Source organism: Gopherus flavomarginatus, chromosome 5 (assembly GCF_025201925.1).
Source record: "Gopherus flavomarginatus isolate rGopFla2 chromosome 5, rGopFla2.mat.asm, whole genome shotgun sequence".
Classification (NCBI taxonomy): domain Eukaryota; kingdom Metazoa; phylum Chordata; order Testudines; family Testudinidae; genus Gopherus; species Gopherus flavomarginatus.
Window position 1 is genome coordinate 89,942,659 of NC_066621.1, and position 18,230 is coordinate 89,960,888.

General features: G+C 42.0%; 3 protein-coding genes across 6 annotated transcripts in view; 1 reads left to right on the forward strand and 2 right to left on the reverse strand.

The window, feature by feature from the left end:
• The window catches only part of ARG2 (arginase 2), a 46,317-nt gene extending 45,131 nt beyond the window's left edge, over positions 1-1,186 (reverse strand). The window contains exon 1 of one of the 2 annotated variants that reach the window (XM_050953593.1): positions 1,079-1,186. The gene's annotated coding sequence lies outside the window, so the exon portion shown is untranslated. Of the gene's footprint in view, positions 1-1,024 lie in introns of both variants that reach the window. The other variant, XM_050953592.1, reaches the window with a different exon arrangement.
• PIGH (phosphatidylinositol glycan anchor biosynthesis class H) lies at positions 1,153-13,647 on the forward strand. Its single transcript, XM_050953605.1, is given in 5 exon segments — positions 1,153-1,283; positions 1,285-1,615; positions 6,483-6,692; positions 8,394-8,477; positions 12,165-13,647. Coding segments are annotated over 5 exon segments (849 nt in total). The 5' UTR covers positions 1,153-1,161; the 3' UTR covers positions 12,267-13,647.
• Positions 13,648-16,013: 2,366 nt separating this feature from the next.
• The window catches only part of PLEKHH1 (pleckstrin homology, MyTH4 and FERM domain containing H1), an 88,758-nt gene continuing 86,541 nt past the window's right edge, over positions 16,014-18,230 (reverse strand). For all 3 annotated transcript variants that reach the window (XM_050953462.1, XM_050953460.1, XM_050953461.1), the window contains exon 29: positions 16,014-18,080. In XM_050953462.1, coding sequence (XP_050809419.1) covers positions 17,886-18,080 — 195 coding nt within the window. In that variant the 3' untranslated portion in view covers positions 16,014-17,885. The remainder of the gene's footprint in view (positions 18,081-18,230) is intronic.

Sequence of the window (18,230 nt, forward strand, 5' to 3'; positions counted from 1 at the left end):
ACAAACACAATACAAGACTCAATTAATGTGCGCTCTGAGAATCACATCTCTCAATTTAGGAGAAGTCTTTGAGATTGACAAAGAAAAAACAGTTGATATTATTGGTTTAGACTTTAAAAAAGCTTTAATCTGGTTCCTCATAAGAAGGTGTGGTTAAGGAAACTAGATACAGAGTGTGAGAGAAGTTCTTTTGTGTACTAGAAATTAATAGAAAACAAACAGGAGTAAGTCATCGGTTTTTAATCACAGAAGGAAGCAAATAGGAGGATATTGCAATGATCTAAGAGCAGCTTTAACTTATTTATTAAAGACCTGAAGAAGAGGGTGAACAGTGACCTGGCAAAATTTGCATGACACAAGATTATTTAGATTAGTCAAAGACTATAGAAGATGGAGGAAGTTCAGAAGCACCTGAGTTAGACAATTAGATACAATTCACTGTAGATAAATATGATGCTCACACAGTGGAACAGTTTGAATTTCTAACATATTGGTGGATTGTAAAATAAATATTCAGAAAAAGTATCTTGCCATACCTGTTGACAATTTATGATAGAGTCATTACAGTTTAGTAGCCAGGAAAATATTTGGGAGTCTCTTTCAGACTCTTATCTTAGGTGGGTTTGTCCTATTTGTCTTAGCTTGATTTTCTAGGGCTGCTAGTGGGTGTCCTTATAGGATACACCTGGCAAGACAGGGTAAGCACCCTGCTAAGAGTGGGGCTAGAGAAATTTATAACAGCATAAAGCCCCACTGAAGTCAACAGGGTTCTGCCTGAATGTTTTACCTTATTAGGGCTCAAGCACTAAGTAGAATCAAAAAGTGGCCATTCATTTCAATTACATGAATTGAGACACCTTGGGCTTGATTGTCAGAGGTGCTGAGCATCTGGATCTCCCCACGCCTTTATCTGGATGGGGAGTGCTCAGTACTTCTGAAAAATCAGGTTCAAGGGAGCTCAAATCCAGCACCCCAAGATGCGAGGCCCCTACAATCAGCAGCCATGGACAACCTGGGCTTTTACCTTTCACAAACTACGGCTCTTCTCTTCGTAAGGAGCCACAGCCCCACGTGTGACCTGGTGTCTGTGAACTGGGCCAGCAGCGCTGTGCGGTACAGATAAGGGCACGTGGAGACTGAAGTCCCCCGCTGTACGAGCCGATGGGGCGGAGAGCAACAGTCTGTCACTCAGGGGCCGCATCTTCAGCTGTGCGGCCCCTGGCCTCAGTTTCCCCATCCCTCAAACAGGGATCACAACGCTCCGGCGGGGAGGGGGCTGCTGCGTGAGGCGGCTCAGGGGAGGCAGGAAACCGAATCGGGTCAAAGGGCAGCGGCGGCAGTGAGCGCGCGGTACCATGGAGCTGACGGCAAGTGGTGGCTAGAGCGGCGAGCAGCCGGGGTCGCTCTGGGCGGCGGGTGGCCGGCTCCGTGGGGCAAGATGGAGGAGGGGATGTACCGGGCCGTGTCCGGGGGCCGCATCGCGCTGCAGCGCCGCCAGTACAGCGCCTCCTGCCGGGAGTTCTCGGTGCGCTGCCCCCGGCTGCAGCTGCGCTCGCTGAGCGCCGCTACCTGCTCCGTCTGGCTGGCGGCTTATGGGCTCTTCGTGCTCAGCCAGGTACCGAGCGGCTCCCGGGCCCGCCCCGATCTGACCGCGCCCCTGGGCTCTGCCTCCTCTGCCCTGTCCGTCCTGCGGTCGCCCGGGTCCTGCTCCACCACGTTCCCCCCGCCCCCTCCGAAATCCGCCGTCAGGGCAGCCCTGGTATCAGCCCGCGTCCCCTTCGCCCCATCGGGGTCCCCCATGGCCCCGCCGCTCACTTAGCAAAGGCTCCCGGTGCTGCAGGCTCCAGGCGGGCACGGAAATCTGGAAACCAGTTTGTGGCATTGTTTAAAAGAAGGGCCCTTTCTTTTGTCCCAGCCCGGCTACGCAGGGACTCCCTTTGTCCCCACCACTCTCGCACACACAGCGCCTTAAACCGGCGCAAATGCCATGTTGGTTTAGCCGAGAAAGGCATAACAGCAGGGTCGGCAAGCTTTCAGAAGTGGTGTGGGGAGTCTTCATTCACTGTAAGATTTCGCAGGCCAGAAAGACGTTTGAACGTTCTTAGAAGGTGTCTCTCTATAAGTCTATAATATAGAACTAAACTATTGTTATATGTAAAGTAAATAAGGTTTTAAAAATGTTTAAGAAGCTTCATTTAAAAATTAAATAACATGCAGAGCCCTCCCCCGCCCCCCCCCCCCCCCCCACCAGTGGCCAGGACCCAGGCGCTGTGAATGCCACTGAAAATCAGCTCGCGTGCCGCCTTCGGCACCCCTGCCATAGCTTGCCTACCACTGCATAACAGGAACCAGTGGCTGAAAGTTAAAGCCAGACAAATTCAAGTTAGAAATAAAGCACAAATTTAACACTGAGGGTGAGTTGGAAGAATTGAGCTGGGATATCTCTATATCTTGATGTCTTCGAATCAAGACTTTCTGGCTGCCTTTCCGAAAGCTATGCTTTAGTCAGACTGAAGTTGTTAGATTCAGTATAGGGTAGGGCTGTCAATTAATTGCGGTTAACTCATGTGCTTAACTTGAAAAAATTAATTGCGATTAAAAAATTAATCATGATTAATCCTGGTTTTAATGGCACTGTTGAGAGACTACCAATTGAAATTTATTAAATATTTTGGATGTTTTTCTATATTTTCATATATATCTTGTAGTCTGTGTTGTAATTGAAATCAAAGTGTATATTTTGATTACAAATATTTGCACTGTAAAAGGATAAACAGAAGAAATAGTATTTTTCAATTCACCTCATACAAGTACTGTAATACAATCTCTTTGTCCTGAAAGTGCAACTTTCGAATGTAGATATGTTTTTGTTCCATAACTGCACTCAAAAACAAAACAATGTAAAACTTCAGAGACTACAAGTCCACTCAGTCCTGCTTCTTGTTCAGCCAATCGCTGAGACATACAAGTTTGTTTACATTTGCAGGAGATAATGCTGCCCTCTTCTTATTTACAATGTCACCACAAAGTGAGAACAGGCATTTGCATGGTACTTTTGTAGCCAGCATTGCAAGGTATTTACGTGCCAGATATGCTAAACATTTGTTTGCCCCTTCATACTTCAGTCACCATTCCAGAGGATATGCTTCCATGCTGATGACGCTCGTTAAAAAAATAATGCGTTAACTAAATTTGTGACTGAACTCCTTGGGGGAGCATTTTATGTTCCCTGCTCTGTTTTACCCACATTCTGCCATATATTTCATGTTATAACAGTCTTGGATGATGACCGAGAACATGTTTTTCATTTTAAGAACACTTTCACTGTAGATTTGACAAAATGCAAAGAAGGTACCAATGTAAGATTTCTAAAGATACTTACAGCACTCAATCCAAGATTTAAGAATCTGAAATGCCTTCCAAAATCTGAGATGAATGAGGTGTGGCACATGCTTTCAGAAGTCTTAAAAGAGCAACACTCTGATGAGGAAACTACAGAACCCAAACCACCAAAAAAGAAAATCAACCTTCTGCTGGTGGCATCTGACTCAGATAATGAAAATGAACATGTGTTGATCCGCACTGCTTTGGATGGTTTTCGAGCAGAACCCATCATCAACATGGACACATGTCCCCTGGAATAGTGGTTGAAGCATGCACATCTGTAATCATGTCAATATCTTGCAACCCTGGCTACAACTGTGCCATGAGAACACCTGTTCTCACTTTCAGATGACATTGTAAATAAGAAGAGGGCAGCATTATCTCCTGCAAATGTAAACAAACTTGTTTGAATGGTTGGCTGAACAAGAAATAGGACTGAGTAGACTTGCAAGCTCTACAATTTTACATTTTTATTTTTGAATGCAGTATTTTTGTACATAATTCTACATTTGTAAGTTCAACTTTCATGATAAAGGGATTGCATTATAGTACTTGTATTAGGTGAATTGAAAAACATTTATTTTGTCTTTTACAGTGCAAACACTTGTAATAAAAAATATAAAGTGAGCACGGTACACTTTGCATTCTGTGTTGTAATTGAAATCAATATATTTGAAAATGTAGAAAACATCAAAAATATTTAAATAAATGGTATTCTATTATTGTTTAACAGTGTGATTAATTGCGATTAATTTTTTTAATCGCTTGACAGCCCTAATATGGGGTAAGTGCGTGAAACTCTATGGTCTGTGATATACAGGAGGTCAGACTATATGATCTAATAGTCTCTTCTGGCCTTAAACTCTATGATCCTGTGAAAAATGTGTCCTAAAGGTCAACATACTTGGGTTCTGCTGAATTGATTTGGGGAACTGATTAAGGGCTCTGGTCTGAGTACATCTAGCCCCCAGATATAGAAATCTAGGTGCTAGTGAGCATGAACACTCACTCCATCTGACTTCAGCTGCTATGATGGCTTATGAAGAGCAAGATGATGCACCAGGTAGCTGAGACTCTGATAATACAGGGCAAAGTAAACTTCTAGAAGTGAATAGAAAGCCAGTTCCTAGCAAATGGATGTAATATCTCACTATTCAGAAAGACGGACTGATGTTGCTGTTAAGTGATCTTTAGGATAGCCCCATGTCGAGCATTAGTGCAGTTCTGCTTGAGCTGAACTTCTGCCAGTTCACATCGCAAGTCTTGGGCTCAGTCAGGCTCTGGGAAAGCAAAGATGCTCTGTCATCTTCATTTGATGAAAATGAGTCAGAGTTGCATGACAGCCACATTCTGATCTCATTATCTTCCCAGAAGTCTGTTAGTTTATAAGCTCCTTCAGGGCAGGGATCATATCTTTTTATGTATAGGGAGCAGTGTCTAGCATATTCATGGGCACCAAATCATATACACTGAACAGGAGAGATGAGTGTCTGGAAACCCACAGGAGATATTTCTTGGGGGCAGGCAAGTGATCACTGAAAATAATTCTCTCAGATTTTTCTGACAGGAAAGAGGGGCACTCCACTAGCAATACCATCTACGTACTCATGGTCATGTGTCAACAAGACCTTGTGGGCAAAGATTTTAAAGACTGTTGACAGATCTAAAAGAATGGGCATAAATATCTGACCTTTAGCATTACTAGGAGATTGTGAACAACCCATGAGACCAGTGCAATCTCTGTAGTGTATACTGAGGCCAAAAGATGGACTGAAAAGGATCAAGAAACTCTGAAGACTGCAGTTAACACTAGCATTGCCACACTGTGACCTTCTCAGTGACCTTTCCCAGAAAGCAAAGATAAGAGACCAGGGTGGTAATTGGCAAGGTTGTCAATGTCAGAAGATTGTTAAATCCTTGCTCAATAAACTGCCATTTGTTATCGGGCAGGAATTCTATCCTAAATTCCTGTAAGAAGGCATTCATCTCGGTCAGCAATTGTCCTCAACGCCTTCCTGCTTGATTATACAAGCTGTACACCATTGGTTGAAATTCTTCCATTACCCGAAGAAGCTGAGCCTCAGTCTCACCACCCTCTTAGTGCAGCGGAAGACCCCTTTCTCCTGTAAAAGGGCTAGCGAGCAGTCCAGCATCATTCCTCCTTCAAGACAGCCACTAAGGATTATTCAGTTTGGGAAGTGGCATGAAATGAGTTAGAACAACGGAGTTTTGGTCCATTAGTGATAGAATTAATATTTCCTATGCCCAGCAATGTTCTCTCTAAAATTGGTCCTGGGGATAGGGCACTAGATTGTGAGTCAGGATACCTGGATTCTATTCCCAGCTCTTTAAATGACTTGCTGATTGAGTTTAGTCTAATCAGTGATTTAGCACTTATTTATCTTGTAGTAATACCAAAAGGTCCCAAGATCAGGGCACCATACAAACACCTAGCAAAACACAGTTCCATTTCCAGAAAGCTTACAGTCTAAATATGCAAGACAAAGCATCAAAGAAAGGGACAAGTATTACTACTATTGTACAGATCAGGGTACTAAGGCAGAGAAATTAAGATTAATCAAAGTCACATGTTAAATTGGTGGCAGAACTAGAATGTGAACTCAGATCTTCTGATTCCTAATGCGATGCTTGAAGAACAAGACTATCCTTACTCTCTAATCACTCTGAGCCTCTGATTCACCATCCGTAAAAAGGGGCAATACCTGTCTACCTTCGTAAGTGCAACTGCATCATAATCTGCATTTATATGACAGGCTGTCTTGTATGATATCACTTGGTGTTTTGGAGCAGAGTTAGCAGAACCCACTGGTCAGTAATAGGTCCCCCTCCAGGCCTGATCCACTGAGGATATCAGTCTGTTACAGTGCTCAGCCACAGAGCTTGGCACTTAATTAAGTTCAAGGTGTAGAGACTCATGCTTCCTGATCTAGAGGTTAGTGCCAGTGTGTCAAGCAAGATGGCATCTGTCAAACTTTCGTGGATGAACCTACAATTTACTGTACATAGCCCTATGCCTATGCTCACGTGCAGTTATTTGCACAATTGGAGCCTAAATGCCTGCTTGGTTTTCTTTACAGAACAGCATGGTGCTCTCAGCTGCTATATTTATCACTCTGATTGGCTTGATCGTGTACCTGCACTTTGTGAAAATTGACCAGGAGTCCCTGTTAGTCATTGGCTCACTTGGCATCCAGATGACCTCATCCTATGCTTCGGGCAAAGAGAATACAACCTTCATTGAAATGAGCCAAGTGAAGGACGTAGTCATCAATGAGGCCATCTATATGGTAATCATCTCATTCAGCCTTTCTTCTTGTACAGCATAATCAATACTGCACTTTTCTCATGTGCTTGTGGCTAGGGACAGATGTTTTAACTGGACAATGTAATGGCCAGATTTTGTTGTCAAGGCTTGACATTCTTGGACTGGTGTGGTGTCCTTAGTTTCACCAACATGTTCTTTATTCCTTATTTCTCTCCCCATTGCACAATCTTTTTCCTCTTGAAACCTGCTGGAAAGAGGACATTTAAAACAAAAGGCCAGTTTCATCCCTGATGTAATGAAGAAAATCCACTACCATCAACTTCAGAGTGAATTTGGGTCAGTGGTTGTAATCATTCCCTCCTGTGCTGTTCTTGGGAGTGTTGGGCCCGATGTCAGACATGCCAAATGGTTTATAAATCAGAACAGATCACAATAAAACGCGTTATGTTTGTGGTTTTCTGATTTTGTTTAAGGTCTTACGGGAAAGCAGCCCCTATCCTCTCAATTTATTTGAGTTAATTTCAGATTAAAAGTGTAATATTAAATGTGGCTAAAATTGCATATGTATTGGGTGACAGTAGAGGGAGGGAGTTGAATTTTCAACATATTGTAATGTAAACAGGACCTTAGAGACTGAGGTGCCTGGGCTGTGTAGTGTTTTGGGATGAAATATGCATGTTTTTTTTTTCCTGGGTTTGTTCCCTTCCAGCGTAGACCATGTCCAGTTGTGCTTGGCTTGTAAGATTTGAAGAGATCTCAGCTTTAGGTGGAATGGCTGCAGGGACTCCATTTTCATCTGAAAAGTATTTGAGAGAACACTTTTGCAGTTGATCGGTATAGAAAGGAGATACCTGACTTCTTGAAAGGAAAGAACAGGAAAACTACTTGGAGTTCATAGCACTGCAGTGCAGATCTTAAACGTGACCTGCAAAAGAAAAAAAAACTGAGCTTGGACATGGTTTTTTTTCTTCATTTTGATGGATAAAGAAGGCTTTTAAGTCTTTAAAATTTGTTTTTTGTTGCTTTAAGTATATTCAGGTCTGATTAGTCTGGGAGACTCTGTGTGCTGCATTAAACAACCACGTTTGAACATAGTTGTGAAAAAGCGAGTCTACTAACAGGATGTCACTGCCAGCATCATTCTAGTCAGTGCAGACCAGGACAAATCCTTTCCTGATTCTTCACAATCCTGTTCAATCATGATATAATTTTATAGGAAAGACAAATCCTGTGATAACTTGAGAATTAGTAAAATGATATCATGAGTCAAAAGGGTAAGAGCAGAAGGAATTTTTAGTCAGACTGCTTAAAACAGTTTTTATGTTTGCTTTTTGTTAATACCTATTGAACTACAGCGACTAACGAACATTTGGGAAAAATGATGTCTTTGTTAAAAATCCAGCACCATCCCCCTTTCAGTTAAAGGGAAAGAAGTCACAATATCTATGCTCTAAGACCCTTAAAAGATCTTCCAGCAAAACCCAGAAAAACAGGGCATTCCTGAGATTTCTAAGGTAAAACACGGTTCGGAGATGAGAGGAGACGATATATTTTAAAGCAAAAATTGTTCCTCATTTAAATCATAGTTGGTGGTGAGTCATCTCAATATGCCTTACCCCTTCCCTCAGGCCACTTTTGTTAGGAACAGATCCCCTCTCACTGATAATTTAAGGTACCCTTATAACATTCTCATGCTTTATTGGTTTTTGCTTTTGTTTTTTAGCAAAAAGTTATCTATTACCTGTGCATCCTTCTCCAAGATCCTCGGGAACCTCATGGGGTGTCTGAGGTGGTGCCTCTGTTTCAGGTGAGAATTAAATGGATTGTGGAGAGATCCAGATTTGTAGTTTGCTGGTCTTACTAGGGTTCTCAGCACTTTTCATTCCATAATCCCTCACTCAGCCCATTGCAGCTGCTGTCTGAGATGTGCCTTGGAGTCCACCAGCTTGATTCCTATAGCACTTTATAGTAGGCGCCACAGGAGCAGTAGAAATTAGTGTTAGGAAAACGCTTTTGGCTCTCATGTAGTCCATTCTAGATTCAGAGTAGGAATAGGGAAGATGTGCAAATCTTTAACCCAAGAAAAAGCTAGGTCAGCCTAGGAACCAGGAAACTGCTGAGTTTCATAAAGCTCTGCTTATCTGGCTTGTGTGTGTAGTCTCATCCTCAGGCTATGCAGTGCTGCCACCAAAGGGATCCCTTGGTGTCTGAGTAGAGTCTCAGCTCCCCAAGTCAAAGGTTCTGATAAGGGGGTACTCTGAAGTAAGTGGATGGTCTTTCCCTTTTTTCCCCAATGACAATCAAAGGTATTGAAACAGAAGTGGTGAGCTGAGACCTCTGCTTAACATTACCTTGTCTTTCCTCTCTTCTCCGCCCATTTATTTGTATGATCCACTTGTTGTGACTTGTTGTAACCTAGGTTACGAGCTCTTTGGGGTTGGGAAGTTCTTTTTACTGTGTGTCTGTACAGTGCCTAACACAATGGATTTTCCTTTCATGTTCCTAGGCAAATATAGTAATAACAAATATACAAATATAGTAATAACAAAATTTTGTATACTTTGTATAATGTAATGACTCTACAGCATCCTCTCCCTGCGAAAATTACCTACTGCTGAGTATCAGGTTTTAGCCATGGTTTCTGAATCACTACTGAACACAATTTGTCAATGGCTACACGCTTACAGCGAAATTGCATTCAGCATTGATTCAGCTGCACGTGTTGCTGGTGGTAGGCAAAGATCTCAAAGATACTTACCAATGTTAATGAATTAAACTTCTTCGGCAGATCAAACACCAGAAAAGGGATTTGCTGGAACCCCTATCACTTGCAATGAGTGAATTCTATACAGCTCCACCGAGAATCCTGGCATGGGCTGTGATCTCAGCTGCCTCTAGTCATTGCCAATGACAAAGGGATAGGCTTGCATTTGGGTGTGGTTTCTCGCACCCACCCAACTCTGAGCAATGCTACTTTCAAGGGTATATTCTGATACTTGTATTTGATTCTCCTTTAACCATTCACTGCCAAGGAGCTAGGAAAGAGGCTGCTTTAGTCTGAAATTCAGTACCCCTCAGTAATTCTCACCTAAGACAATCTGACATGCTCACTTGAGGGTGCATTCACAGGTTTCAGAGTAGCAGCCCTGTTAGTCTGTATCTGCTAAAAGAACATGAGTAGTTGTGGCATCTTAGAGACTAAATAAATGTGTTAGTCTCTAAGGTGCCACAAGTACTCCTGTTCTTTTAACAGGAGCAGTAACCTCTTGTTGCCTCTGCTGTGCAGAGTCTTTATTTCTCTATGCTATGCCAACTTTACAGAAGGAAATTTTAGTGAATATAATTACCATATGACGGAGCCCATTAACACGTCTGCACTGACCTGACCTACTGTTCTCTCAAACTGCCATGGGCAGCATTTACAAAGATAGTTTTTATGTAGACTTCATACTGCAGTGCTGTTTTGGGAGCTCAAAAGTCATAAAACCCTGGGGACTAGATGACTCAGGAGGTTAGGAATGGGATACAGAACCTTTCACCTCTCTGTTGGCTTTAATCTGACCCAGGTCAGTAGTGACAGAAAATCATTATCCTTTGACTGCCATTTAGTGATTATGTGGAATGAATTGGTGGTTTCAGTCCACTTCCTTTCCTCTTGTGGACAATAGTAGAAGAGGCTAAGGACTGTGTAGTGTGAACTCCCCTTTCTTAAAGGTAGATCCTCTGGTGCAGGATCCAGGTACATTGGGTCAATGTGAGGAAAGCTGCTTCTTATCATAAATAGAGGAGGAAAAATATATGTAAGGTAGTGTGGGGCTAACGATTAGGTTATAGGTCTGAGAATCATGACACCTGGATTTTATTCCACAGTCAGAGACTGATTTGCTTTGTGAAAAATCCTCTCACCCTCTGTGTGCTTCAGTCTTACCTATCTGCAGAATGTAGAACACTTAACCATCTTTATAAAGTACTTTGAGGTCCTTGGATGACAGGTGCTATATAAATGCCAGTAAGTAATAGTATTCTGTTTCCTCTTTATAAGTGATATTTGGACCACATGGATGTTTTGCATCTATGGTATTGATGGCTTATTATAAGGGGGTCAAGGCTGGGAAGCACAGACTAACAAAATGTCAAAAAGTAACAGTAACATAATACTCTTGGTGGAATGCATTTTGGCATTACATGCTATATACACCAGCATCATAGTGTTCAGTATGATATATGTACAAGGCCAATAAAAAGAAGCTGTAGAAACCTCACCACATCCCCCTGTTTACTGAGTTATAATTAAAACCCAAAGATCACTGAGGCTTAGCAAAAGTTCATTAGTAACTTGCTTGGAACCTAAAAGCCACACTTGATTAGTATAAGAGGCAGCCTATTGCAGTAGTGCCCTTCTTTATTATGGAGGTATGTCTGTCTCCTGTCAACCAGGTCTTTCTGGTTTCTCTGTAAATACTCCAAGTGCTGATAGTGGACAATTGCTCCCTGTCTCATGGCACATCATTTGTTTCCCACCCTCTCACGATAGATATCTGTTTCAATTGTAACACATGCATGTATTAGAATGTGCAGTCATATTTTTTTCTTTTCTCTGAATCTGGCACTGATTACTGGGCCAAATTGAGCCATTGAATTTAGCAATCACCCCTCCTCATACCAATGTTCATGGCCCTTTGTGTAAACTTGGACAAGTTCTCTGAACAAAATCAGTTTATTCGTCAATAAAAAAGATACATGTTTACTTTGAAAAAGTATTGTGAGACTTAATTAGTTTACAAAGCACTTTGAGAACTTCTGAAAAAATGTTGCTATTATATTATTACTAAAAAGTCAAGGAATTTTAAAATGGAACAGTGTTACTGACATATGGTCGGTGAGATTGGGAAGTTCAAAGTTGTGGTTCCTGTGATAATTGTAACTCTGTCCTGTTGCACATATATATTGAGGCATTAAATTAAAGCTCAGATTTAGTAATACAGAATGCTACATGTACGCAGGATACAAGTTACAGTTTCTGTGTGACCCACCAACTTGAATATTCTAACCTCTGAGTATTTAAAACCTCAACCATAACATTGCATTAACTTAAAGAACAAAGTGAATGTCCTGTTCCTTAAAGGTACTGAATTGACAGCCTTGAGGACTCAAGTCCTCTAACCACAGGACAGATACAACACAGGCTATGTTCATAGAATCTTTCCCCTCCAATCTGTCTTAGCCCTTCCTTGCAGCCTGGTGGATCACCTCGAGTTGTATGGATAGGAGAGAAGTTCACTTTCTAGAGTCGTCATCTCGCTTCAGGACAATAATCTACTGCAGATGTCTTGCTTTTGAGTTCCCTCTGTATCCATGCCAATGGTAGCTTGCTTTGTGTAAGCCGCCTTCCCACTCCTTCCTCCATCTGACAAATGTTACCGAGGATGAAGATTAAAACTCTTAACTGTTTAGCAACCAGCCCAGAGCCTGACTGTTTTTTCTTGATCTCTAGAGCTCCAAGCCACGTCTAGACTGTCTGGTTGAAGTGTACCGAAGTTGCCAAGAAATCCTGGAGCAGAGGAAGACTTCAGACTTCACCAGGACTTTAAACTAAAAAGCTCATCAAGGTGGAAAACTCACAGCAAACTAGGATAGATTGTATATAGTAAATGAACTCAGAGGTTAGAATATTCAAGTTGGTGGGTCACACAGAAACTGTAACTTGTATCCTGCGTACATGTAGCATTCTGTATTACTAAATCTGAGCTTTAATTTAATGCCTCAATATATATGTGCAACAGGACAGAGTTACAATTATCACAGGAATCCTGGAGCAGAGGAAGACGTCAGACTTCACTAGGACTTTAAACTAAAAAGCTCATCAAGGTGGAAAACTCACAGCAAACTAGGATAGATTGTATATAGTAAATGAACCCCAAACCAAAACAGTCCTGCAGTTGTCCTTCACTAGATGGTGCATGTAGACTGTGATCCAGCAGCAAGTGAAGTTGTTACTAGTGTCCTTGCTGGTGGCCTATTGTTATGGAAAAAATTTCAGCCCATGCACAAAATCTATCCTTGCCAAGATGATGATGCTGTAAAAGTTAATGATAAATTTACTTAGCTGCCCAAAATATTAATGCAACTCAGATCAGTAGAATTTTTCCAAGACAGGAGCCTCAGAGATGGGATTTCCTTCCCCGCTGCACACCCTGCCGATGGAAGGAAGGGACTGGGTATGGGAAGATCATGCAATAAATTTATACTCCTTTAATAAATCCTGAAACAAATTCTGATAAGCATACAATACAGCCTTGGCCAGATTGTCAATAAACCCACAAAGAACAAGCAAACGAAATGCCCTATACAGTGAATATTTGTGCTACATTTTTGTTGTGAAATTCTTCAAACCTTTTGTTTGAAAAAGGAGGTATCATCCCTAAACGGGCCAAAGCCAAGCAGATGTGCGAAGAGGACAGCTCTGGTTTTTATTGGCTTGTGCCCTTGGGAGTATTTCATGGTGTGAATTTGTATTGTACCTCATTGATATCCTGAAGATTATTGTAACTTTTAACTAATATCACCTAGAGGTGTGGGGCTTTTTTGAATTCTTGCATAATATAACGTGGGCAGCTCAAATTTTGTCCATCTAAAGGACATGTCAACAGCTCATCAGAAGCTTGTGGCTCACACAAATTGCATAAAAATGGAGCTAGGTGTGTCAGTATGCAGTGCTCCAGCTGCTACGATGGCAGTGGCTCTGAAAATGTTAAATTTACACTTTAGAAAGAAATGCTGCCTTATTACATGTGACTAATTGTTAGCCCATAAGGCAAGAGCTCTGGGTTCTGCGGCTGACTTCTGGGTGGCCTTGGTCAAGTCATTTGACCTGTCTGTGCTTCAGTTTCTCACCCATACTTTAAATCATGTCTTAATTACTGAAGTCACACCTGGAACTATACAGACTTTAAGAGCTAAATCCTGCCCTGGCATAAGCTGGTTGGACTTCGCTGAACTCAATGAAGTTGCGTCCTTTAAGAGTGGGTGCTGTAAGCCCAGGCATAATTGAGGTTTGGCCTTTTAAGAGTGGGAAGCCATGGGAAGTGTGATTCCCAGAAGGGATTGTTTGGGGTCCTGTGACTAGGAACTCATGTGACTAGCAAGACTATGTAAGAAGCAGTCTGTGGTTCAGTGAGAGAGGGTAATGAAGGTATGAGATGGGGTGGTTTATCCTTGATAGTAGGCCTCAGGAGACAGCCAGGTCACTGGGTTCAACGGAGCTGGAAAAAGACATGAGAGAGATCTAGAGACAGGATAGAGAAAGACCGTGAGGAGGGGCATTGCCAGAAGGAAGTAATCTGGGCAGGATAGTGCAGAGGGATGCTGAAGAGAATTGATGCTCAATTAGAGGGTCTGGGCTGGGACTTTCAGTGAAAGTGGGAGGAAGTCCCCCATCTACAATTTTGTGCCAGCAGGGCAAATAGACTGTTGAGCCCAAGGTGGTAGAAGAGGACCTATAGCCCAGTGAGGGTGAAGATACTATGTGGCCCTCTGAGGGTGCCCGCTGAGTGAACAGGAAGAACTACCTAGTCTGAAGAGTGCTGGAAAGTTGTTTTTTAATGCCAGAAGGGGTGGAGTTCTTTAGCTGGAAGCCTAAGTCACTTCAGTGACCCCAAGCACTGAGAGCTGGAGGCCCACCAGAGAGAAACAGTGGGTCGGAATGGGAAAGTTGAAGCAGGTGCATGCCCAGAAGCCAAGAAAAGGCCATCTTTTTAATGTACCCACTTGCATCCAGGCTGGTTTTGGCTCCTAAAAGGTTAAGTCACAATTTGACATCAAACTGCTACCGAAATGCTGATTATGGTATAATGAAACAAACACAGCTTGAGTCACTGACAACTGCATTTTATTAAGAACAAAAAAAAATCTCACAGTATCTCACAGTTATCCTTTTACATACAGCACAGCAGTTAGGCTTCTGTTATTCAGTATCTCATTTTACACTTTAGAAAATGTCCAGTCATTGCCAAGAGTGTTGATGAAAATAAAAAATTAAATTCTCCACCAAGGAACCAAAAAAATAGTTGAGCTATCTACAACAGTTTTCTGAAGTCAGGTAAGCTATAAATAAGAGGTATATGGTGCCATTCACCAAAGTGGGGGTGTTCCCTGAAATGCTCAAGTATTGGTAAATGCTCACAAGAGCTAATGCCTAAAGGATCAACATGGCATGCTGTCAAGTTTAAAGTGCAGTTATAGTCAGAAAAATGACAGTAAAAATGGCCCCCTTCTTACTCAACTTCTCTGCTTCCTGTGTGTGAGTCAAATCATTAATATAACAAGTGTTACTCCTGTAGGGCTTTGGGCATCATTAGCACAAGTAACATCCCAATTCAGACTGAAGAATCTTTGTTGCTGGTGATTGATAGTGTAAGAGGCAGAAGGCCAGCTGGATTCTCATATCCCAAGGAAGGATTGCAGTGCAGGAAATTGAAAAAAAAAAACCTATTTGACTCAAATTGGCTCATTTGTACTGGGATTACAGAGAGAATAAATACCAGAGCCCACAATGTCAAAATATGTAGTCACTTTTTTGACTATATCTGCAACTTTTAAAAGACTAAAAATCAAAACTTTGTCAAAATTATTCTTTGACTCAGAAAACCCACAGCTCATCTCAACAGTGTGATGAAAGTCCCCAAACACGTGAAAAGTGGGTAAAATACACTATGTGCAAATCAGGTCTCCAGGATTTACCAGCTCCAGCCTGCTGTTTCTGGCACATTTAACTTTCACCAGCACACCAGCCTTTCTATATTTTAGAGCCCTAAAAGGATTCTGTCAAGGAATTGCTTAGAATCATACAAGATAATTTCCCCAGTTCTATGCTCTTCACTATTTGTCCCTAACTAGTCATTGGAAGCTTGAAATTGAAACCTGTTTCCTTTCTGTAATGTCCTCCTTGTATACACTGGCTTCTTGTTGTAAGGTTGCTTGTAGTGTGCTGGGTTGTATACACTGGTTTGCTGGGTTGCTGATGGGCACGAGGTTAAGCACATTGACAATAACAAAACAGTTTGCTCATTGTGACTGCTGGGCTGCAAGAATAGGTTTGTTATTGTAGAACTGCTATGGGGGCTGGATTCTTTTGGTGGGGTGCCCATGTCAGCTAGGCACTGCACATAGTTTGCTATATGGTTGTTCGTGGCTGCTGGGGAGATGACAATTTTATTTTTTTTAAGCTTTTTAGAAAGCTAGAAGATTGATGAGCACAGTATAAAACCTACTTAGGTAGATTTGTGTGTCTTTGAAGAATAATTTTTAAAAAACTATGTGAAACCTCTACAAAAAATTTCACATTTTGAGCCTTCCAACTTCGACAGCGTCCCTTTAGGACTGCTGAAACAGCACTATTTAGTAAGGCCTGAAGGACAGTATTTGGGTGTATCATTGCTAGCCACTTCCCCTTACACTAATGGTATGGTGGAAGCTGGGGTTTGGAAGTAACCGCACCTATGAAATTAGTGTGGTCTAGTTCTTTCTAAAAACTACACCAGTTGCTGGACGACATTATAAATACAAAACTCATTTGCCTTGCCATCCCAATTCATAGAGATCATGTGCAGTAAATGTTATACACATCCTGAAATACATACAATATAGTGGTGAACACCAAGATTCTTTGAAAGCATATGTCTGGCACAGGACTGTGCAAGATAAATACAGCCCTGTGGTGGAGACCTAGCTTTCTGTCCATTATATAGACCAGCATGGCATTCCATGCTACCTCAGTCCTGCAGGAGGAAGGACATCGTCAGACATCTGTTCCAGTCCTATTCACTGTTTACTTAGTTCTCAAAATGCAGAGATGTTGCCACATTTCTGCCCTAATTTTATTAAAACAAAATTGCTTTATCCTTTGTTTTAAAGTAGTATTAAACTCTCCCTTTTCTCTATAATATGCTCTCTTCAAAGATAGACTGTGACATTTATTTGCTTGTCAGCTTAGCTTCTCTTCCATCTAGTCAACTTTTATTTTTTCCCTTTCCATGTCTTTCTTAGACCACAGGTCAGTACAGACTCTTGGCTGCATCAGCTTTTGAATCTGAGCACTGATCACACTGAGGTGTCAGCACAGCTGTGGGGTTAAGTTAACTTGTAGTCTTAGGCTGCGTGCATATTCAGCAGCACAGTACAAAATATTGCAGGTCATACAGAAAGACTGGCCATTTTACCTGTTGTTTTGGGGTTGGTAATAGTGAATTTGAACACCATCAGAAAGTCTTTGGAACATGGAGGACATTCACCAGAGCATAGGGTTAATGTTGTACCTAAACTACATGATAGGGTCACTATAAAACTCCATTATATTTCTCTTTACACTCTGGTAATTGCCCTGTTTTGGTGCATGTATTTTCTGATCCAGGAATATAAAACTTGGCATACTGGCCGTATTTAGTATGAAGTATTCTTGCACAAGGCTCAGACCACAGTTCCATCACTGTGTATTATGCTTGAAACACACAAAAGTCAAAGTCCCTTGCCCAAGTTGCTTACAGTCTAATTCAGGTGAAGGACAGGTAAGTTAATGATTCAAATGTGAAGTGGACAGACAGGATTTGTCAGGAGACGAATGGTGAAAAGCTACTGAAAAGGGCTGTGTTAAGGATACAAGAGAGCTCACGAGGAGCCCAAGAAGTGGGAGACAGTTTCTAGGCATAGGGAATGGTGACCTGAGACAAGGTGCAAAGCCCAGAATGGGAAGGGGCATGCTTGTAAGAGCAGCTTGAACATGACATGGAAGTAGAGTTGCCAACCCTCCTGAATTATCCTGGCGTCTCCAGGAATTAAAGATTACATCGTGTGATGAAAACTCCAGGAATATGTCCAACCAAAATTGGCAACCCTACAATGGAAGGAGTGTAAAAGCAAGTGAAGAGATTCAGAGGGAGTGACGTGATTGGAGCAGCAAGAGGAGAAGATGACCTTAGCCACAATGTTTAGGACAGCATGTAGCAGAGAGAGGAAATGTGGGCAGAACCCAAAATCTAGTCTTTAGAAAAGAGAGGATATTACTTCTAAACATACTTCATACCACATTAAGGAGAGAGAACTGGAGTCTGCATTAAAATAGGATACATAAACAGCAAAATCACAGCAGTCCTTAACTCAAAATTGGGCAGCTTGCAAAACAAAAACAACACTGAAACCCAAAGGCACTGAGAACAAGCACTCAGAGCAGTGTAGGGCCCTTGGTAGTACGGGCCATGGAAGGAAAGAAACACTGGCTTTGAGCCTCCCAGGGCTTTTTAGTTGGCGTTGTGCTCATAGGCGAGATGATGCTCAGAGGAGGTGGTGCAGGAGACAGGAGGGGAGTCAGTGCACAGTAGTTAATATAGCTGGCAATTAGAAGTGTCACCTCAACAATCTGTGGGAGAAAGACAATGATTAACGGTAGATCAGTTAGAAGGAAAACACACTTTGGTTTCCAGTACCCATGTGCAGAGAAATTGCTGAGCATGGCAACGTCTGAAAGCTGAGTTGCTCTGTTTAGGGCTGAGCGAATACATTTAGGGCC